This window comes from Geotrypetes seraphini, chromosome 3 (genome assembly GCF_902459505.1).
Source record: "Geotrypetes seraphini chromosome 3, aGeoSer1.1, whole genome shotgun sequence".
NCBI classification, from domain to species: Eukaryota; Metazoa; Chordata; class Amphibia; order Gymnophiona; family Dermophiidae; genus Geotrypetes; species Geotrypetes seraphini.
The window spans coordinates 100,293,152-100,317,273 of NC_047086.1; the positions used below are offsets into that span (position 1 = coordinate 100,293,152).

The following is a 24,122-nucleotide window of genomic DNA, read 5'->3' on the forward strand; positions in this document are numbered from 1 at the left end:
CTAAGGTTCGCCTGCAATTTTTCACAATCCGCATGCGTTTTAACAACTTTGAACGGTTTAGTGTCATCTGCAAATTTAATCACCTCACTTGTCATTCCAATTTTCAGATCATGTATATATAAGTTAAATAGCACCGGTCCCAATACAGACCCCTGCGGCACTCCACTGTTTACTCTCCTCCATTGAGATAAATGACCATTTAACCCTACCCTCTGTTTTCTATCAGATAACCAATTCCTAATCCACAACTGAACTTTGCCACCTATCCCATGACACTTTAATTTTCTCAGCCATTCACATTAGAGGTCTATCAAGATGAGGTTAAGCAGTTGTAAGGAATGTATACCTAAAAAGAACTTGTAGTACAACACCAGTTCAAATGACCACTGCACCAGGACAGTAATCGCCTCAATGGTCAATGAAGAGAAAACAAAAAAAATGTAGTACTTGTTTTGTATAGCCTGTCTTAGTTTGGGTTTTCATGACTTTTCTCTAGTGCCTAGAAATGCTTGAGTGCTTGGGAGTTCCCTGGGTTCAAGCTGCTGGTGAAGCAGAAGCCATGTGTGCCTATCTGAATGCCAATGGCTATGTGGACGGATGCATCACTAACGATGGAGATGTTTTTCTATATGGAGCCCAAACCGTTTACAGGAATTTTACCATGAATGCAAAGGTACTGCTGATTTCTACAAACCTCCACATGTCTATTTTAAATTCTTACCCTCCTAAATGCCATCTTCTTCCCTTTGCTATAATCTCTCTTATCTACCTCAGATCTGCTGAAATTTTCTTCTCCATAGTATTTTGTGACCTGGCTCCTCCCTAGCTTGTCGCCCATTTAATTTTTTTCTCTAGCTCTTCCTTCCCATCTGTGTTCCTTCTGCCTTTCATCATTCTATTCTATGCCTCCTTTGTTTTCATCTTTATTTTCCCTCTGTCTTCTCCCTACTTAATTATTTCCCTCCCTTTCTCTTCCCTTTTTTTCTGTATAGTGCAATAGTGCTATGAGCATGACAAAGGGGAAGGACAAGCAGGAAGCCTGTTTTTAAAGTTAATTTTATTTATTTTTATTTTTAGTTTATCTTTCCAGTAATGCTCAAGGCATCCAACAGCAAAAAATAAATAAAATGGAATGGAATTAAATATGTAATTCAGTCATACCAGTGAAAATAAAGCAAACAGTTACAAATACAGTTCTAAAATATTACAACCTTGAAAAATCAATTTAATAAAAGTATAAAAATCCTTTTAAAATAAAAAAAATAAATTAAAGCTTAGTGATCTTAAAAGGAAGAAAAAAGGCCTGATTCTGTGGACCCACTATACAATCTATTCACTAAGGGGTTCATAATAAAAAAAAAAAAACCAACGTCTAAAAAGTGTCCTAAATGGCTACTTGGACGATCAAAAAGCCTGATCATTCAAGTACCCATAACCAAAGCTGGTTTTTAGACATATCTAAAACCAGCTTAGGCCTTTCCCCTGCCTCTAGACACACAGAGAGAAAAGAGGCGTGTTTAGAGGAGGGGAAAGGGCGTGCGGTGGGCGGGAGGTGGGCCGACCTACACCTAGGCGTACAACACATATAACCAAAACAGTTGACGGGTTGCCTAGTCGGCACTTAGACCTTTTTGACTTAGACGAAGTCAAACCAGGTCTAAGTGCCAAAAAAGGGGCCGCTGAGCTGATGGCCGCTGGCGCGATCAGTTCAGCGGCCCGGCAAACTACCCACCGCAACCATCGCAGCAGGAGAGATGCCTCATCTCCCCTACCGCGATGCGATCACCCCTCTACCCAAACTGCTGCGACCTGCAGCAGGAGAGATGCCCAATCTCTCCTGCCGCGGGTTGTGGCAGTTCGGGTACAGGAGTGATCACATTGCGGCAAGGGAGATGGCCAATCTCTCCTGCCGCGATACATCACCCCCCCCCCCTGATGATATCGGGGCAAGAGGGAGCCCAAGCCCTCTTGCCCCGGCGATCGTGACCCCCCCCCCCCCGACTCAATATGGCCAGGAAGGAGCCCAAGCCCTCCTGGCCCCGGCAACCCCCCTTCCCCCCTCCGACACAATCGTTGTGGATCGTTTTGGGGGGGGATTCTGTAACCAGTGTTTTTGACAGACACCGGTTACAGAATCCAGCTTTTAGGCAAAGGATTGGCTCCTCCTTCGCCTAAAAGCCCTTGTGTTGGATGTTTGGGGCTTAGGCGTTTTTTTGGTTCATTATGGGCAAAAAGTGTAGACGTCGTGGGGATCTGGGCGTTTAGTAGAGGTAGGCCATAATCAAAACAAGGACGTTTGTTTTGGTTGTGGACACTTTCCCTGCTTCTGCTTTGAACGTTTAATGACTTAGGCCAAACGGGGACTTAGACGTTTTTTTTGATTAAGTCCCTCTAAGCTACTACTACTTATCATTTCTATAGCACTGCTAGATGTACGCAGCACTTTACATTAAACATGTAAGGGACATTCTCTGAGGACATATGGGCAACGTTGTCCACAGATCCCGGTATGGACATGTACCAAAGTGTACTATCACTTTAAAACTTTAGTACTGTCCATATTGTGCATGTGCATATACCTTCCTGCCTGACGTCAACCCACGGGACCCTCAGTTCTTTGTTTTCTGCGAAGCAAAGAAGCTGTGTTTTTCAAACACTCCTGTGCGCCATAAATTTTTCTCATCTAGTGCCTTCCCATAACTTCCTTTTCTCATATTTTTTCATTTCCATATATTTTACTTCATTTTCTTTTCATTTTTGTGATTTTCTTTTTTTATGGGGGGGGAGCCTTCGGCAACTTCCCACCTCCGTAGAGGCCAGTAACGTCAACTCTTTTTCGGAAACATTTACACTCATCCTCCCCTACAATTGAGCTCTTTGATTTAGCATCAGTGGTCTTCCCATAAATGTCCCTGACGCCCAGTGGATTTAAGAAATGATCTCGATGTAACAGGACCATCTCAGGTTCAGATCCTCACAACCAGTGTGTGCAATGTCTTGGTACTGAGCATCAGGACATTTCTTGTAATCTCTGCACTCATATACAAAAGAGGGCTCTAAAGGCTCACCAAATTCATAGTTTCACATTTTTTTTGCAGGATCCACATGTGGATTGCTATAAAATGTCATCTATTAAAGAAAGATTGGGTTTTGACAGAGATAAGCTAATTGGATTGGGTGTGCTCCTGGGATGTGACTATCTTCCAAAGGTGAGTTATTTGCTATTGGCCACATAAAGATTACAAATCCCTCTGTAAGCAAACTAGAGAGAAATAATATTTTGGTAGCTAAAAATATTTGGGGAGAAAGAATATTTTGGTAGCTAAAATTATAGCAGTGTTTTACATAAAATAAACTACTTTTGATGAATGTGTGAACTTTATAATTTAGGTTCATTTACTCTGTCTCTTTAATCTGATTATTGGAAACATCAGATATAGTCATACTTTCTCTGACAGTGACCAGTGCAGATCACCTGTACCTAGCAGGATCCTGAAAGGGTCTTGAGAAATCACCTCTATTGCCTGGGCAGTCTTCCAAGAACTGTTGTATTTTGTTGAAAATCAATATCAATTGGCATATAATTTTGAGAGGGGTTCAAATATCAGCATATAACAATCATTCCCTATTGTCTAGTTCATCATTATAACTATTGCATTAAATGTCTTTGAGATCCTCAGCTGGCTCTTTCATTGATGTTCATGCGTACACCACATAAGCCGCTATCATCATCGGATCTTCCCTAATAAACACTAAAGAAAGGAAGATGATGAACTAGACAGTAGGGGATGATTGTTATTTGCTGGTATTTTGCTGAAAGGCATCCAGATGGACCTCATTCTCAAGCTTGAGGCCTGGCATTACCACCACAGAAAGAGTGACCATCACTTACTGGTTTCCCCATCTGTTCCTCAGTATCTCTGACTCTCAGCTTTTGACTTTCTCCTATTAAAGGATGTCTTCTAGTCTGTTCAGTCACCCTGGATCAGCTTTTTCTCCATCTGCTGCTTTTTTGTGCTTTGTCTCTCAGGCCCCGATGCTTAAAAAGTTTCCATGCTAGTAAGACTTGTTAATCTTACTCTCCTTCTGATCTTCAAGAGGGTTCTCCTTGACTGCTACCGATCTTTGTAGCAGTCATCCAGAATGCCATGCAAACGCATCACTAGGAGCTCATTAGTATTTAAATGAGCTCTCCTTGTGAAGCACATAAGGAAACGTTCTCCTTTTACAGTGCAAAATTTCTGGCAACTCTGAAGTTGCCGGTAGCTGTTGTGCATGTTTTGTATGAGTATAAACACACGCACAACAGCTGCGCCCATCAAAAAATTTAAAAAGTTCTTTGCACGAATAGCATGAATATATAATTTGCATGCTATTGTGGTGAGCATCACCCAATAAAGAAAAAACGCTGGTACCATGGTGTTTAATACAGTAGTGTCGGAGCTTTGAGCATCGGGGCCTTGGGATGTGGCTGATTTGGGTTTTGCTCATTCTTTTCCTGTCTCTGGAACTTTCCTTTCAGTGTAAGTCCATGTTCATTTTTTTCTTTGTCCCACTTTATTTCTGTTGCTGCATTTATGCCTGGACTTGTCTATAGTCTGCTTTCCTGGCCCTTTGCTCTGGGAACACTACCTTGTCTGCTCTATGGTACTACATGAAGCATAGTCACAGGACTGCCTCCTTTTATATTTTCACAAGCTATGTGATTCAAAGAAAAAAATGTCCAAGCCATGTTTTTGAGGTTTAAAACTCCAGCATGATCACATTAAGAAAGAAACTGTATCGAGGGGACTAATTTAATAAATTTTAGCTTCAAAGATTGAGTCGTATCAATTCTTATAAAATGTTCAGCTGTAACCCCATTTGGGAGGTAGTTCATTATTTTATTTCTGCTAATGGATGCACTTACTTTTGGCCTCATTTGGAGCAGTCATTTTGGTATTGTCAGGGCATGATCCCTATTTTATGAGGAGCTATCTGTTATATATTGTTACATGTTGTTTTCTCTTGATTCGGGACAGATATTTTTCATAGAGAGTGGCAGGTGACAAATATGTAATGGATTTTTCTACAGTATATGTAAAGCAATATTTGCCAACATTAACTCAGGGCTCCTTTTACGAAGGTGCGCTAGCGTTTTTAGCGCACGCACCGGATTAGCGCGCGCTAGCTGAAAATCTACCGCCTGCTCAAAAGGAGGTGGTAGCGGCTAGTGCACGTGGCAATTTAGCGCGCGCTATTCCGTGCGTTAAGACCCTAGCACACCTTCGTAAAAGGAGCCCTCAGTTTTATTCACATAAGTACCTGCATTATTATGTCTGTGAATATGCATTAGCACATCAAGTTTCAAGTTTTATTAAAATTAGATTTGATCGCTTATCTAGTGTTACTAAGCGAAATACAATAAAAAAAAAAAAAGAATATAAAAAGTCATACAAATTATGATTTGTTAACAGTAAATAACATGAATAATACAAACACATACATTAACTAGTACATAAGGATAGAGGGGGTAGAACTACAGTCTGTTTTTAAAGTAGAGAAAGGTAACAAAATGGAGAGCATAATAAGGAAGAGGGTGGCAAAAAAAGGAAGAAAACAGCAATATCTCTTTGGAAGGAATTACAGGATGTAGGCATCTTTAAATAAAAAGCTTTTCAAGTTACTTTTGAAGCGCGCTAAATTTTCCTCCTCTCTTAAGTACGTTGGCATAGCATTCCAGAGCCGAGGCGCGGTCACGGAGAAAATATCTTGTCGTCGTGTCCCTATTATTTTTAGTGATGGGACCGTTAACAATTTTTGATCCATAGACTGAAGTGTACGCAAGATAGTATACGGAATGAGTAATTTATCTATGAAATTGTGGTTCTTTTGAGGATTGGGTTTTAAATGATAGAAGTAAAATTTGAACATGATTCTATGAATGACTGAGAGCTAACAGACACTCAGGTCTTCTTTTCACTATGTCAAATAGCCTGCAATGGGTTGAGCCCAATGATTGGAGGAGCTGCCTGAGCCTGTGTATGAGCATAAGAAAATAACATAAGAATTGCCATACTGGATCAGATTGAAGGTTCATCTAGCTCAGTATCCTGCTTCCAGCAGTGTCCAAGCCAGGTTACAGGTACCTGACAAAATCCCAAAGAATAGCAATATTCTCTACTACCAACCTTAAAGATAAGAAATAACTTTCCCCATGTCTATCTTAAGAGCAGCTTATGGACTTTTTCTTCTGGAACTTGTCCACCCTTTTATAAACCCAAATTCGCTAACTGCTTTTACCACATCCTTTTGCAATGAGTTCCAGAGTTCAACTTCCATTGAGTCAAAAAATATTTTCTCTTATCATGTAACTTCAAGGGGTGTCCCCTCGACCTATACTTAGGGCCAGTCTTAGGGAAGGACAATAGGGGCAATTGCACAGGGCCCTATCTCCTCAGCACATCTGTCCCCCCTATCTTGGAACATTCCCCCCCCGTACCTTAACATGAATCCACATCTCAGTAGAAAGGAGCAAGCAGCAGCAGTGATTTTCATTTGGGCGCCAAGCCCAGAGCCTTCTCACTGCTTTGTCCTGCTTTCTTTTGCTGTCACTTCCTACTTCCACAAGGGTGGGATACAACAGCGAGTTGATGGGATATGAAAATTGCTGCTGCTGCCTACCACTGTCTACTGAAACATGGTAGATGTGCATTAAAGTATGGGGTGAGATGGGGTTCTGAGAGTGACACAGTGTTCTAGGCTCTTCCAGTTTATCCAGTAGATCCACTCCATGCTCACCTTTCTAGGCGTAAAAATTTGGAATGACCTTACTGAAATGACCAGGTTGGAACCTAACTACACCATATTCCGGAAGAAACTGAAAACTCATCTATTTGACACTTAATCACCTGTATCCTCTCCTCCCCCCTCCACCCCTCTCCTCTCCTCTTCTCTTCTCTCACCCCTCCTCCCCCTTCTTCTTCCTCACCCCCCTCTTTAAGTCGCCTTGAGCCTACCTAGGTATGAGCGACACAGAAATAGAAGATTAGATTAGATCAGGGGATGACCGCTTATGTGTGATTATTCAAACTAGTTAACTGTAGTTATATCACCAAAGTGGACCCCTGAGGAAGGACTGTTTGTTTTTCAAAACACGGACCATGTTGGGTCCTGTCTTCTTTCAAATGAGAACCACATTTTGGACAACAACATTTTATTGACTCCAATAAAGTTCCTGTGCTTTGTACATCATCTCTGCAGGCTTCCCTTTAGTTACTGTTGTTCTACTTTTACTGCAGACCTGTTGGATTCTTTTTTGTTTTGTACAGAGTTCAGCCACATCCTAAAATCAGATTCTACTTCCTGAGCCCTTCAAATGGCTGTTTAGTAAGTTGGTAGCAAAACTACTCTACTTCTTCCATATTCCTTAAGTTTGTCTCTTCCTAAAAGGTCTTTAGACATTATACATGGTCAAAACAGAAAGTTAGTTTTCTCTTTGTTGGCTAAGAGGTTCCAGTTTCACTCCAGATCCAATACATAGTCTGGATTCAACTGCAGATCTCTACAGACCAGGCTATTTTTTTGTCTCATAAAACAGTGTTCCCCAACTTTTTTGACACCAAGGACCGCTTTTATAGAAGCAAATTTTTCCACGGACCGGTGGGGGAGAGGGGGATTCGGGGCGGGTTTGTAGGGCAGTTTTATATACAATATACATTACATTTCTATTATTATTAAGTTATAATATCATAATAGAAATTATATAACTTACCATAATGCAGAATTAGTGGGAGCCTGGGGCTTGTTTTCCTGCAACCAGACGATCCCATCTGGGGCAATAGAAGACAGTGACATGCGAAGTGTGTTGCTTATGTTCAGTCTACTCCATAATCTCGTTTTGGTTGCTGTCACTACAGAAAACACTGCCTCACAAAGATAGGATGTTGGAAACGGAAGCAGACTTTTCAGTGCTTTTGTGGCAACTTCGGGATATTCCGCCTTGACTTTAATCCAAAACGTAAGGAGATTTGAAGTTGTCTCAAACATATTTTTAAGTCCACCATCATTTGCATCCTCAAGCAGTTGATCCTCTTCAAGGATAGACAAAGTTGATTCACCTGGCTTATTCACAAATGCCTCAGATTTTCCTCTTCAGGCTCCTCCAGCACGCCTCCAGCCTGGCTGGATACTGATCTGCAGAGTGGGTAAAGGTGGAGTGCCCAATAGTGCCTGTATGCCTGTAGTGCAAATACCATGTTTCCCCCAAAATAAGACAGGGTCTTATATTAATTTTTGCTCAAAAAAATGCACTAACTAGGGCTTATTTTCAGGGAAACATGGTATATCTCTCCCTTCTCCTTCCCTTTATGTGCAGCATGTCTCTTCCAAGGCCTTTCCCTTCCTAAGCTGTATGTCTCTCCCTTCCCTTCATGTGTAGCATGTCTCACCCTCTACCTTTCTTTTCCTGTGCAGCATGTCTCTCCTTTGTATGCAGCTGCATTTCCCCCTTGGCTTCTCCTTTTACTTTCAATATGTCTCTTTCTCTCCCTCTCCCTTCCCTTCACTTCATGTGTAGAATGTCTCTCTCTATCTCTCTAACTTTCCTTTCCTGTGCAGTATGTCTCCCCTCTTTCCCACCCACCTTCCCTTCCATGGGCTCAATCTCCCTTCCTGCTTCCTCATCATTCCTTAGGTTGGTTTCAAGTTTACCGGTATTGCACCACTGACATACTTCCAAAGTCTCCAAAACCGCAATGATGGCAGTGCCCTGAATGGGCTGTTTCGCAAGTTCGCGGCATTCCCCACCGGGGCCTTACCTCTGCCGTGTCGATGACGCATCACTGATGAAGCGGCAGAGGGAATGCCCCAGCAGGGAAATCTGAAAACTCGTGCAGCAGCCCATTCAGAGCACTGCCATTGGTTTTGAGGCTTCTGAGGTACGTAAGGCGGTCGGTGGGATTCCGGTGCACAAAGGGATGGGAGGGAAGGATAGGTATAGCACGGTGGGAGGGTCGGTGGGGTTCCGGTGCAAAAAACAGATGGAAGGAAACCCATCACTGAGTGAGTCTCTATTGCTGGCAGTTCTCTCGCAGCCTGGCTGTTAGACGGCTGTGGCCGCTAGTTGGCTGCAGACTGGGGGTTGGGGATGCCTACCATAAAACACAGAACATCAGAGTCTTCTAAATTCCTTCTTTTTCCTCTAGGAGCTTAACCAACCCTTCCCACCAGTAAGATACACTTCATGTTGCAAAACTAAAAGTGGAATTCTATTTTCTGAATTTTCACAGCTAAAAACATTTGTTTTAAATAAGAAGTAACTAGCAAGTAGGTGAATTACATTTTAGTGTGGAGTTAGAATAATATGGGGTTAGATTAAACAGCTGGGTTTTGCTTTTTTTGTTATTATTATTATTTAATTTTATAGACATGTATACTAGTGCTGCCCGATTCAGGCAAAAAAATTTTGATTCGATTCAGCCTATAGAATTGGTTATTCGATTAGATTTTCCTGCCCAATTGGGTGCTTTTTTTTCAAACATCCTGATGGGTATATTTTATAGCCTCTTCATCCCCTTTGCCTTCTCCTAACCACACTGGTGCTGTGATGTAAACAAAATAAGCAAACAAAAAAGACTTTTCCACTCTCTGTTAAATCCTAGCTCACGTTTGCGGTCTAATACCAGCTCTGACAGGATACACGTTTCAAATCTGACATATTGTAATCACAAAACAGAAAATACAATTAGTTTTTCTACCTTTCGTTGTCTGGTCATTATACAAATCTTGTTGGTCCCAGGCTCTGGTTGTCTTCTGATAACTTGCTTGCCAGGATCTCCTTTTTTCTGCATGCTAATCATTCATCTGCCATCTCTGTCCTCCCCTTCCATTTCCCTTCCTTCCCCAGGAGGTCTGGCATCTTTCCTTTTTTTTGGTCTCCCTCCCCAGATCCACCTTTTCTTAACTACCCTTTCATCCAGCATCTCTCCCTCCTTCCCCACCACTCCAGGGTCCACCATCTCTCCCTTTCTTTTCCCAACTACCCTCTTATCCAGTATCTTTATCTCCCTCCACACCATCCCTTGTGTCCAACTTCTCTCCATTTCTGTTCCTTCCCTTCCTAAATCCCATTGTCAATCATCTCTCTCCCTCTCTCTTCTATTTTCAGACCCATTATTTCTTCCCCCCAAAGTCCGGCATATGCATGTCACTTTGAACCCCCCCTTCTCGCCCTCTCTCCATGTACCTCTACACCAGAGCCCCCCCTGAAGGTCTGTCCCCCCTGAAGGCCTGCACCTCCCCTTGAAGGCCTGCACCCCACCTCTAAAGGCCTGCCTGTCCCCCCTAAAGGCCTGTGCCACCATCCCTGAAGGCCTGTTTCCCCCTTGAAGGCTTGTTCTCCCCTTAAAGGCCTGTCCCCCCTTAAAGGTCTGCATCCCACCCCTGAAGGCCTGCCTGTCCCCCTTGAAGGCCTGTCCCCTCTTGAAGGCCTGCATCCCCCCAAAGGCCTGCCTGCCAGTCCCCCCCTTGAAGGTCTGTCCTCTCCTGAAGGCCTGCACCTCCCCCTGAAGGCCAGTCCCCCCCTTAAAGGCCTGCATCCCACCCCTGAAGGCCTGCTTGCCTGTCCCCCCCTGAAGGCCTGTCCCACCCCCAACCCCGAAGGACTGCTCACACACACCCCCACCCCGGAAGGCCTGCGTGTTCCCCCTGGCCTCCCACTGGTGTTCAGCTTTCCCTCTGGCCTCCCTGCACCGTTTACTTTAAAGAAGCAGCCTGCAAACAAGATCGTGATGCTAGCAATCTTTGCACTGCTTCTGAGCTGTTTCCTCTGCTGCGGTCCCGCCCCTCCAATGATGTCAGTGGCAGGATCGTGGCAGAGGAAACAGTTCTGAAGCAATGCAAAGATCGCTAGCATCACAATCTTGTCTGCAGGCTGCTTCTTTACGGTAAATGGTGCGGGGAGGCCGGGGGGAAGCCGAACGCCAGGGGGTAGAAACGGATGCCAGAGGGGAGAACCGGACGCCAGGAGGGGAAGCCGATAGCAGCACTTCCCGACTAACTTTCGCCCTCTAAAGCAGGTGCTCTCGCCCTCGCCCTCTAAGGCAGGTGCGGCAGCGGCTGGCCAGCAAGAGCAGCGCTGCCGCTTCTGCTTTAAGGGGTGAGGGGGGAGGGTCAGCTGAATCATGAAGCTGATTTTTTTTTGTTTTGAATCGATTCAAATCGATTCACCCGAAGTGAATCGGTGAACCGATTCAAATCGTGAATCGGGCAGCACTAATCTATTCTTTCTTTCTCACAATGTGTGCTTGTTTAATGATGATTGTGAAAAACCAGCGTGAGAGTTTTGAGATAGAAAATGTCACTGTGATGGGGGAATGTTTGGTAGTTAAAAAGGAGATACCATATTTTTTGCTCCATAAGACGCACCTGACCATAAGATGCACCCTTGATCTAGAGTAAGAAAACAAGAAAAAACCCATTCTAAACCAAATTGTGTACTAACATATACCAGGTTCTGCACCCAGTCCCCCCCCCCCCTCACTCCCTGCCAGGCTCTGCACTCAATCCCACACTCCCTGCCAGGCTCTGCACCCTGTCCCCCCCTCTCCTACCAATTGTAATGCAATTTTTTCCTTTCATTATTCATATACACACAGCAGATATAAATTCTCAAAACTGACACATTTCGATCACTAAATTGAAAATAAAATAATTTTTCCTACCTTTGTTGTCTGGTGATTTAATTAGTTTCTGGTTGGATTTCCTTCTGACTGTGTATCCAACATTTCTTTCCCAATCCAGCCCCATCCCCTTTGGGTCCTGGTCTCTATCTTTTTTCCCTCTTCTTACCCTCCCCAGATCCAGTGTCAGTTCTCCTTTGGATCTCTCTGTTCTTCCTCAGGATCTCTCTCCCTCTGTCTATTCTGTCTATTCTGTCTTGATCAGGATAATTGCACACAAGCATACTTATAGCTATTCTAGAGTTGTAAAATGAAATAACAAAAATAATGATGCAAAATATATATTTTAATAAAATTCAAAATATTATTTTTATTTGTTATCAATATTAGATCATAAGAATTATCAATTAATTATCAATTGATTATCATTTGCATCATGAGAATTATTACAGAAGCCAAAAGCTGGCCTTGCTCATAATAAATTCCAATGTTTTACCAGTTACACATCCATATATATCCTAAATGACGACATTCCTTCGTTACAATCTATCTGCAATCTAATAGGTCCAAATTATTTGTTTCCATCTAAGGCTAGCTTCATATAGGCGTGTCCTAAAATTACATTCTTATATCTAAAAAGTTACATTCTCACATTAAGCTTACATATTTTATAAAAAGAAGAAATACATAGACAGATATTGTAATATACTCACAAAACTATTCAGCTTTTAAATCCTTTCCTGTAAAAATCATTGTGTCCTCTCTATACTGAGAATATCATCTCTGTCTCACTAAGACTGAACAAAGAAAAAGATGGACGGAGCAGTTACCCCTTCCATCAAGATTCTACGAGTAGAAAAAAGTTGCTTAAGGTCAGAGGTCAAACACCAGCTGTAACCTTATCAGGATCTCTTCAGGATTTCAGATATATGAAAATCAAAATAAAAATATATTCCTAATCTATACTTGTTAACTTACTTGTTAACTTACCCCTATAGCTACATAAGTAAATTTCTATTGTGTAATTTTACTGACTTACTGACTTACTAAAACTTAAATTTGGATCAATACATACCATGATACACATATGGTTTCGATCTGTCTTTCCCACAGCAAACTCAAGTCATGGCAACCTTAGGGCCCCCTGGTATTTGGATACCAGGTCAAAAGCCAACTCCTGTCTGCCTACATCTCCCTGAGGATTGGCCTAGTTCAGGCTGGTCACTCTTCAGAACAAAGAAGCCCTATAAAACTTAAGCTTTTCCATCTGGGGTAAATTTGGTATAGTGGTTATCAATCAGAGAATGCCTTAGCCTGCCTTCCTGTACCCTCAAGCACATGAGACATGTGTTAAATCAATATGTTAACTTAGAATCTCTATCTTGAACTTTTGTATTTCTGATTATTATATTTCAGCTTATCCAATTTTCATTTATTCATTTATAGCTACTAATCCACATTCTCACTTGCTTTTGGATTAGGCCCTATCTATCAACAGGTTTTTCTAACTAGTAAATCCTGGTGCAATGTGAGAAAGTGTAATAGCTGAATTTTTTTATTATTTCATGTTTGCTCACTTTTATCACCCGTACCTGTCCAGGTAAACCAAGCTGGCCCTCCTCAGGACTACTTAAGTCATAGGACAAGGTCAGTCTGCGCCTCCCATAGTCCAGCATCTGCCTCCTGTCTTTCCCCTTTGGTCCAGGCCTCTCTCTTTCTTCTGCTTACCACCTCCCCCCCATGTCCAACATTTGTTTTCCTTTCTTCCAGGTCTTTCACTGCTTCTCTCTCTTCTTCCTTCCTCCCTCCCTGGTCCAGAATCTTTCCACCTCTCTGCAGTCTCTCTCTCTTCCCTCTATACACTCCCAAGTCCAACATCTGCCCCCCTCTCTTCAGCCTCCCCTTTGTTTCAGGTTTCTCCCTTCTTTACTTCTGCTAACATTTTGAGTCCTCCCTTCTCTACCCCCTCTAGTCCAGCATCTGCCCTGACTTCAAGTCTGTTTCTTCAAGGTCTTTTTCTGTCTCTCTTCCCCCTCCCCCTCCCTGGTGTCCAGATCCAGCGTTCTGTCGGGGCACTCATGATGGGCGGGGCCTTACCTTCGCTGCTTCTGCGAGGTCATTGTCTCTGGCTCCTAGACTGTGCTGGGTTGAGCTGGGATGGGTGGCAGAAGCCCTCACAGTGCAGGGCTGCAGCTTCCTCTTGGGTCCGAATGCATGCTTTAGAGTTGGCAGGCTCTCATCGCCTCCCCAACAGTTGCTCTTCTTGCTCGCTACCTGGGGCAGATCAGGGGAGACACAACTCTCCTTTTCTGTCAAGTGGTCATTTTCCGTGCTGTGACTGCCGCTGAGCTAATTACGGCAGCCTGCAGAGTGAACCTAGCAGGCTGCCGTTGGCCTCCGAAGTACACTTCCTCTACCGTGGTCCCGCCCCTTCTCTTACGTCAGGGGTGGGGCAGAGGCAACGTGCTTTGGAGGCCAGTGGCAGCCTACTAGGTTCACTCTGCAGGCTACCGTAATTATCTCAGCGGCGGTCACAGCACAGAAGACGACCTCTCTCACTGGGTGCGGGAAGCAACTTGGAGGTAAGGCCGCCCGTCGCGAGCCTAATTAGCTTTAAAGGGGGAATCCGGAGGACGCTGTGGGGGAAGTGAAGAAGACAGCTGGGTGCTCACAGATGCTAAGGAGAGCCGTATTTGGTGCGGGCCTTTAAAAAGGTATAATGGGGTGGGGATGGGGTGTTTATAAAAAAGTATCTTCGCTGCATAAGATGCACCGACATTTCCACCCACTTTTGGATGGAAAAATTGTGTCTTATGGAGCGAAAAATACGTTAAGTGTGTTAGGGGTGTGTCTGAATTGCTGCTTGACCATGAAAAAACAAATAATGAAAACAATCAAGGTGGGGGGCATGCAGTTGAAAATGTCGTATAGATTGAAACCAGTGTTACCAGCTTACGATTTTCGCAGTGTTGTGCAGGCGTTGATTTTGAGCAGGTGTGATTATTGTAATGCACTATACCTAGAAGTTTCTAAAGTGAAAATGAGAGCTCTGCAGCAAGATTGATTACAGGCATCCCTAGAATGTCTCATGTAATGCTGGTTTTGAAACAGTTGCACTGGTTACCAATGGAGCAAAGAATGCATTTCAAAGATTTTGTATCATGGATCTCCTGCTGTTTTGAAAGGATTTTTTTTTTTTAATTTTAAATCTATCAGCCAAGGAGGAGCTTGAGGTCGGAAAATAACATGAAAGTATGCTTAGACGGGAGGTTGATAATCTCTTTTTCCAGGTTTGTTGTGGCTACGTTATCGGAAGGAGGTGCGAGACTCTGGAATGCTCTGCCAGGTGTTTTCCAATTTTGCACTGCCAGAATGTGTTTTAAGAAAATGCTGAAGACATAATTGTTTGTAAGTGCCTTTTTGAGTTGAGATTTTACATGATGTAAGCAGTGTTCTCTCTAGCGCCTTTTAGACGGGCGCTCTGCCTGGCTAATTTAGGTGAGCGCCCGTCTGTCATCTCGAAAAGTCATGAATCCTGCTGCTGCTGCTCAACATTTTTTTAAAAACCCTCTCACCGGCTTGGGGATTCCACGGGCTGACTCTGCACAGCCTGAAGAGCTACCCGAAGCTCAGTGTTCGACTCCCATCTCAGCCTGACTTTTTTATTTTTTATTTTTTTAAGCGCCAGCAAGCAAATTGAACCCATGCTCCAAGGCTCAAATGGTAACACTGTATGTGCCAGCTTCCCTTCTTCTCCGAACCCGAAAGTTACGAGTGGGGGAGGGAAGAGAAGGGAAGCCGGCATGCACAGTGTTACCATTTGAGCCTTGGAGCATAGGTTCAATTTGCTACAGGCTAAGGTGGGAGATAGGGCAGTGAGGGAGTCGAAGGGAGGGAAGCTTGCTGCTTTTGCTTGCTTCTGGCCTTCCTCGCTGCTGGGTCCTGCCTACTTTTTGTTTCTGTAAAGGCAGGACCCGGCAGAAAGGAAGGCCTGAAGCAAGCAAGAGCAGCAAGTTGTAAGCTTCCCTCCCTCCCTTTGACTCCCTCGCTGCCCTATCTCCTGCCTTATCCTGTAGCGAATTGTGAATGCTACACTGCCGACGGGTGTGTGAGACAGAAAAGGGGAGGGGGAAGAGAAATGCTGCTGCTGCTGCTGCTGCTGCTGCTGCTCACCCAATTGGGGAGAGAGAGGGAAGGAGGGAGAAGGAAGACCAGGGAAGGGAGAGGAGAGGAAAGAGAGATGCCAAGACAATGGGAGGGAGGATTTAATGATCCTATTCTAACTTTATTGCTGACGTAGGTGTTGCCTCCTCCCACCCACACACACACACTATAAAGAATTAAATTAAAGTTGTATTAACATAACATAAAATTTTATTTGAATACTGCAGTACACCGTGAAGTTCGATATGGTTAACAGGAGTTAAAATAGAGGATTGTACATAAGAGGTGAGGGTACAAGTACAAGTAACATATGAGTGTAAATAACAAAGGATTCTGTCAGGTCTGAGTCAAATACAATAGAAGTGAGGCGATATAAAGAGAACTCAAGAAATAAACAGAGTTTTAATCTCAGTACAGATATAGATACGGAGACCTGGAAGGGTGGGAATAGTGAGGGGTGCTGGAGGCAAGGGTGAAATGAGTCCGTACCTAGAGCTTTTCCTTAGTTTTGTGGTAGTAATGATGGGAAGATTACGAGCGGGTGAGGGAGCCCCCTTCTTAATTTCTGCGCTGGGCTCCACTATGTCTAAAACCGGCCCTGCCAATCAGACCAGGAATGGCATATCCAGTATTCAGAGCTGATAGCTATGGCCATCCACCTGCTTGGAAATAGAAAGTACTGAGGGGCTGTGGGGTCAGAGGGGACCTATATCAGGCAGCTCTGTTGTTTCTATCTTCACCTGAAGGTCAATAAACATAACTAACCCACTGGTCTGGAACAGTAAGGACCTATGGAAGGTGAATTTATGCTAGTTAGTTTTTAAGTTTATATTTTAAAGCAAGAGGCCCCATATAACTAACTAATGATTTTAAAAATCTATTTACTGTGTTTAAGACTCCTGAAAAGTGCTAGATTGACAGTACTCAAACCCAGTTATGTATGTTGTCAATCTGTGCAGTTCCTCAAAATAACCTTTATCAATGCCTTATTCATGCTCTAAGGAAGTGTTTTTTCAAGCCATTCCTAGTATACCCTATAACATTACATTACATTACATTAGGGATTTCTATTCCGCCATTACGTTGCAGTTCAAGGCGGATAACCTGTTTGATTTTCAGGGTATCTCTAATGAATATACATAAAGTTTAAGCTTGGGGGTTTTTCCCAGTTAAATAGCTGCCTATTGGATAACTCCAATTCTTAAAACCAGCTATTAAATATTTAATACAAATAAGTATTATCTGAATTAATTCAATTTTAATCTTATCTCCCACAGTTCATTTCATTACAGTACTTATACAACTTACCAATACTTAATTTATTAATAAATATCAGAATAATTCACACTCACTTCCCAACTTTCACACACATACTACAGTCATTGTGATTACTTTTATCCAAAACTGGATCTTGGTTAGTTCATGAGTTCATTAGTCCATGATCATCTAGTCAGAGAGACTTCAAACTGAGAGTTGCACAACAGTATAGCACAGTGTTCTTTAACCTTTTTACACCCGTGGACCGGCAGAAATAAAAGAATTATTTTGTAGACCGGCAAACTACTAAGACTGAAATTTAAAAAAAACATTTCTGCCCCATCTCTGCGAGCTCGATCCCCGCAAACCATCTGATCCCATCTGGAGGGCCTCCATTGTGGACGATACCCTGGCTCCAACTCTCTGTAATAGCTCAGAAATCTAACCAGGTAATACGACGTACTCTTGACTTATGGATTCAGATATGTAGGCAATATTACTGGGATAAAAATTATTTTATGGGAGCTGCTATTATATATATGTTTAAATTTACTCCAGGAGAAGGTTTTGTGGCCTTTCATCTTTGGGGAAAGAAAGGCCTTAAAACATTAGGCCAATTATTGGAAGATGGGGAAATTATCCCTTTTGAAACACTGAGAGAAGAGTATGGCCTTGCACCAAGTGATCTATTCTAGGTGACGGGACATTCGCGCGCCGACATTTTGGTGCAAGACACCAGCGCGCCGCCTAAAAAGTGACTTTTAAAGAGCTCCGACAGGGGGTGTGGGGGGAACTTTACTTCAGACTGTTCACGCTGCTGTGGGGGGCGTGGGGAGTGCAACCCCCCACATTATAGAGAAAACTTAACTTTTTCCTAAAAAATCAGGAAAAAGTTAAGTTTACTCTATAATGGAGGGTTCCAACCCCCCCCCCCAACAGCAGCGCGAAGAGTATGAAGTAAACTGGGGGGGGTTCTCCACTCAAATCCCGTGTCGGAGCTCTTTAAAAGTCACTTTTTAGGCGGCACGCTGGTGTCATGCGCCAAATTGTCGGTGCTGCAATGTCGGCGCGCTGAAGTCTCGCGCGCGAATGACTATGAACCACATTAAGCCAATTATTGGAAGATGGGGAAATTATCCCTTTTGAAACATTGAGAGAAGAGTATGGCCTTGCACCAAGTGATCTATTCTATTATAGACAAATCAAAAGTTTTATTAGAAAAGTGGTTTTAAAAGAATTAGTTGGTGTACAACAGTTGGATTTAGGGAAGGTCATGATAAAAGAGAGTGGGTGAGGAAGTATCACTAGATTATATAATGCACAATTGGAGCATCTTCATGCCCCTTTGAAATATAGACATCGCTGGGAAAAGATTATAGGTAAAACTTATTCTGATAAGGAATGGTTTAAAATATTGCACTCTGTTTTATATGGTAATATAGTCAGCAATATGATAGAGAATGGATACAAGATGTTTTTCTGTTGGTAATATACACCAGCTTGATTGCGGGCTATGTATGGGAATGGATCGGATAAATGTTGGAGAGGATGCATGGAAATAGGCACTTTTGAATATATTTGGTGGCATTGTACTAAAGCGCAGATCTTGGGATAAAGTAATTTTCTTCATTGAGAAAGTACTAGGCATTCCGATCCCTAAGATCATGGAATGCTGTCTCTTGAATAAGGGACCGGACGATCTGCCCCTAAAACATCAGAAATTGATACATTTGACAATGACAGCAGGTCGACTTGTTTTGGCATCTGCCTGGAAACAATTCGATTTACCAGATCTGCGAGTATTATTGGTTAAAGTTCAGTATATACAGCAGATGTCTAAATTAACTGCTCTTCAGAGAAATCAGCTACAGAATTATAACACCATTTGGAGTGCTTATGAAATTTGGAATAATTCCCAAAAATGATAATCCCAATTGATCTTTGATATATAACCTTATGCCACATCTTATAAATCTCCTGCACACTTTTTCTCACCTTGGTGGGAGGGGAGGAGAGGGAGCAGGGATGGGAGGGATGAGTTATATTAGGTATTATAGATTATTTAAACTTTTAGCATTTGTTATGAAATAAGATGTAAAATGAGTTAATGTATTGTTTTGTACATAATTGTATAATTAAGATTGTTTTAATTGCATTATTTGTCAATTTAAAAAAAATAAAAATGTATATATATATTTTTTTTTTAATGAAACTTGAATGAATGAAGGTGATTATTTTAGAAGGGCTATTTGCATTTGAGACATGAATGAACGAGCAGTTAAATGTTTATCTTGCCTGCAGATGGCAAGGGGACATGGTCTGGGTGTGTTTGGTCAGGACTAAGATGTACCTATAAAATATACATTTATTGAAGTTATAGCAAACTACTTTGATTGAGCAGCACTACTACTACCACTAGTATTTATTTTTAGAGTGTTTATGTTTTGTTAAGTCTTGTTATACCGCTCTAGCATATCACAGACCTAAGCGGTTTACAATTCAAATAATTAAAGAAAGGAACTCCATTGAAAATAGGAAAGATAAAGATAGAGATATGTCTATTGAATATAGAAAAGATAGAGATACGTGCAGCGCTGTACATAGGATTCCCATATGGCTCCAGAAAAAGGAGGGCGGATTTGGACATCCGGGTTTTACTTCCATTACTTTCAGTGAAAGTAAGGAGGATAGATTGAGACATCTGGGATTCACTTACTACTGTTGAGCTGCCTGGATTCAATTGGAATCGGGGTAATGTAAAAAATTGGTTTAGTGGATTTTTAAAAAGTAGAAAAGGGTGGTGGACACATGGAACACCCTTCCGGAGGCCGTGATAGGAAATAGCACAGTATAGGGTTTCAAGGAAGACCTGGATAGGTTCCTGGAGGACAAAGGGATTGAGGGGTACAGATAAGAGCAGTGGAAGGTTTAGAGATAAGTGTAGAGGTAGGTATAAAATTAGTCAGGGACCGCTGCTCAGGCAATATGCCTGATGGGCCGCCGCGTGAGCGGACCGCTGGGCAGGATGGACCTCTGGTCTGCCCCGGCGGAGGCGACTACTTATGTACTTATGTACTTATATGAAGTATTTACTGAAGATAAATATTCTTTGTCATGGAAGAACTCATGGGGAGTCCCTTAGGGTTCTCCTTTGTCTCCAACATTGTTTAATATATATTTAGTCTCTTTGGCGCATTTACTCCAAAGTTTAAATGTGATGTTTTACATATATGCAGATGATAGACTCATCCCAATTCTCTGAAGCAACTCGCTCTACTCTTCAATTCCTCTGGAAATGGCCAGATAACATCTTTTGTAATCCGCCTTGAACCGCAAGGTAATGGCGGAATAGAAATCACTAATGTAATGTAACATTGAAAGCAATGGAAGTACAGCCTAGATGTCTCAATCCGTCCTCCTTTAATGGAGCCATATGGTAACCCTAGCTATACAGTGTCACGAAAGAGATGGTCCCTACTCGGATGAGCTCCCAGTCTAATCAAGACAGACAAACAGGATGCCAGGATCGGGGTTACAGTTAGTAGGGAGTGGTTAAACTAGTGGCCAGGGTGATGAGCAGAGGGGAGAGGATACTGCTAAGGTTAGAGCGCCTGTTGATGGCTAAGCCAACTTTAGGCACCGCTAAGCATGATTCTATAAAGTGTGCCTAACTTTTATAGAATTGCGCTTATGTTCCACACTGTTCGGTGCCTGGTTTAGGTACCATTTATAGAATTGGGGCCTAAATACCAAGCAGTGGTGAATATCGCTAGATGGATACGTTATGGTTGCCATCCTCACTTCACCCACCCTCCCTCCTTCCCTTCTATAACAGGGCATCACCATTTGGGCACCATAATAGCGTAGGTATTGAGCCTATTTTACAAGGACACATTCATAAGGGTTCTTATAGAACACTAGTGTAAACCAACATCACCGTGCCACATGGCGCACACATTTACAATAGCTCTATGGCTAAATGCGGTATTTATGTACACAACTTACAGTATTCTTTTAGTTGCCCACATAAATATGAATGTCCCTTTAAAAGTTATGCACTATATCCATTTAAGCACATCATTACTTGAGTAGCACTTAGGTACACTTCTTCTATTTATGTGCACTGCACTGGCAGAATTAGGGGAGGTTGCCCACTTAACCTCCCGTGGTTTTTGTCCTCCCAAATGCCAAACCGGTAAGGAAAATATCTGTTAATATTCCTAAACTGGTAAAGATAAATGTGCATGTTCCGTTTTCAATTCATTGAAATGTTCTGTTTTATTTTTCTAAAATGCAAGTCTGTGCCGCAAGTATCCAACGCATAAACATCCATTTCTCCAGTATTTTAGAACAAGCTGAACATCGGCAGATTCTGTTCTGAAGTACTGGTGAAGCCTGAGACGTCCCACTCTGAACATCTCAGTTCGGTCTGTTGTATTCTTTGCAAAATAAGGCTGAAAATGTCTGCCTCTTCTAGGTCTGTGAAGCTGTGCTTGGGTACAATTTAAAAAAAGAAGGCATATTCATCGGGGAAATCCTGAAAACTTGACTGGATTGTGGACTTCAAGGACCAACATTGAGCCCCCCCCCTCCCCCTCCCCTGCCTTACAACAAGGAATAGAACATTTATAGATGTATATTCATGTATTCTTACTTAGAATACTGGGATATTGTAGAAAGCACTTAATTGCTTAACTAGCTTTTCAGATTTATTTTTAATAGAAATGTTGTATGCTTTTATTTTTACATCTGAAAGGGAGTTCCAGGAGTTGGAAAAGAACAAGCTATAAAGTTGATAGAGTCTCTGAAAGGACAGAGCTTGCTGGAAAGGTAAACAACAAATCTTGATGATAGCTCTTCTGGAATAGTATTCTTTTTGGTTGCTTTGAGGCTTTTAAATTTGTTAATTGAGGTTAGGCTTTTGCTCACTATTAATTAGATCTGATTTAAATAGCACAAAATGTTTAAATCTGCTCTATAATTTTTCAGTCAAAACCATTAGGTTTTCAGTCAAGACTGAGCTCCTAATGGTTTAGGGCAGTGGTCTCAAACTCAAACCCTTTGCAGGGCCGCATTTTGGATTTGTAGTACTTGGAGGGCCGCAGAAAAAATAGTTAATGTCTTATTAAAGAAATGACAACTTTACACGAGGTAAAATTCGTTATACTTTTTCACTTTCTGCATGTTGCACTGCTTTCAGCTGTGTATAGCTAAAATTATCAGAAGCAATTAAGGAAAGATTTATAAACTATAGAGTTTTACAATGACGAGACAAACGAGCGCCGACAATTCAGCACAAGACTTCAGCGTGCCACAGGAAAACCTTCTTTTAAAGGGCTCTGACGGGGGGGGTGTGGGGGGTGTAACCCCCCACATTATACTGAAAACTTAACTTTTTCCCTAAAAAATAGGGAAAAAGTTAAGTTTTCAGTATAATGTGGGGTTACAACCCCCTAACCCCCCCCCAATGCTAGCGCGATCCCTATTAAGTAAAGTGGGGGGTTCCCTACCTACACCCCATTGGAGCCCTTTAAAAGAAGGTTTTCCTGTGGCGCGCTGAAGTCTTGCGCTGAATTGTCGTCGCTTGTTTGTCGGCTTGCGTTTGTCTTGTGCGCTTAAGATTATGAACCGTACAGATGCAGGAAAGCACTTGTGTGAGGTTACAGCAGTGAGGCAGGCAACGTTCCAGAACAATGGTAACATACCGAGGGCCTCAAAATAGTACCTGGCGGGCCGCATATGGAGTTTGAGACCACTGGTTTAGGGTTTATTTAGTTTTAATATATCACTCCTGAAAGCAAAATAGTAGGAGAGCAGTTTACACTAAATAAAGAGAGGTAGAAAAGAGCATTGAACAGTGTGATGGTTTTACCTTTGTTTCTTCTCCGCTGCCTGTCCTCTTATCATCTTATCATTGTTTGCTATGACAATAAGAGGACAGGCAGTGGAGAAGAAACAAAGGTAAGGCCATCACACTGTTCAATGTAACCCTCAGGCACAATATAATCCATAGAGCAGAGGTATGAGCCCCGAGGAGTCTAGTTATCCATCCAAAATCCTATCTAAGCATCAGAAGCTTTACTAAATAGATATGTTTTCAGGACATTTTTATATCTTATGTACAAGGATTCCATCCTTTTCTGTGCTGGAAGTGAATCCCATAAAAAGAGAGCTGTACAGCAGAAGACATAAGAACATAAGAATAGCCTTACTGGGTCAGATCAATGGTCCATCAAGCCCAGTAGCCCGTTCTCATGGTGGCCAATCCAGGTCACTAGTACCTGGCCAAAACCCAAGGTGTAGCAATATTCCATTCTACCAATACAGGGCAAGCAGTGGCTTCCCCCATGTCTTTCTCAATAACAGACTATGGACTTTACCTCCAGGAACTTGTCCAAACCTTTCTTAAAACCAGCCACGCTATCCGCTCTTACCACAACCTCAGGCAATGCATTCCAGAGCCTAACTATTCTCTGAGTGAAAAAATATTTCCTCCTATTGGTTTTAAAAGTATTTTCCTGTAACTTCATCGAGTGTTCCCTAGTCTTTGTAATTTTTGACGGAGTGATAAATTGATTGTAGACTTCAATCATATCTCCCCTCAGCCGTCTCTTTTCCAAGCTGAAGAGCCCTAACCATTTTAGGCTTTCCTCATACTAGATGAATTCCATCCCCTTTACCATCTTGGTCGCTCTTCTTTGAACCTTTTCTAGCGCCACTATATCTTTCTTGAGATAAGGAGACCAGAACTGAACACAATACTCCAGATGAAGTCGCACCATGGAGCGATATAGGGGCATTATAACATTCTTAATCTTGTTAACCAAGTGGAATACGTTCTGTGCGGGTGCAGGGCATTGTGGCTCCATTAAAGCTTGTGAAACAAGTTTGGTGCAGTAATAGAAGGAGGCATAGCCCCTGATGAAACCGAGTGTGAAACGGTTGGGCAGCCGTCGGGCACAAAAGATAAATGCTTTCCGTCCTCTAGCACCTTATGCACCTAATGCACTTTATATTTATTGACATTGATATTAAAAATAT

General features: G+C 42.4%; 1 protein-coding gene across 5 annotated transcripts in view; it reads left to right on the top strand.

Annotated features, from left to right (window-relative positions):
- GEN1 (GEN1 Holliday junction 5' flap endonuclease) overlaps positions 1-24,122 on the top strand; it is a 119,167-nt gene that overhangs the window by 32,179 nt on the left and 62,866 nt on the right. For all 5 annotated transcript variants that reach the window (XM_033937261.1, XM_033937260.1, XM_033937262.1 and 2 more), the window contains 3 exons: positions 497-673; positions 3,099-3,209; positions 21,838-21,911. In XM_033937261.1, the coding sequence (XP_033793152.1) occupies positions 497-673; positions 3,099-3,209; positions 21,838-21,911 (362 nt within the window). The remainder of the gene's footprint in view (positions 1-496; positions 674-3,098; positions 3,210-21,837; positions 21,912-24,122) is intronic.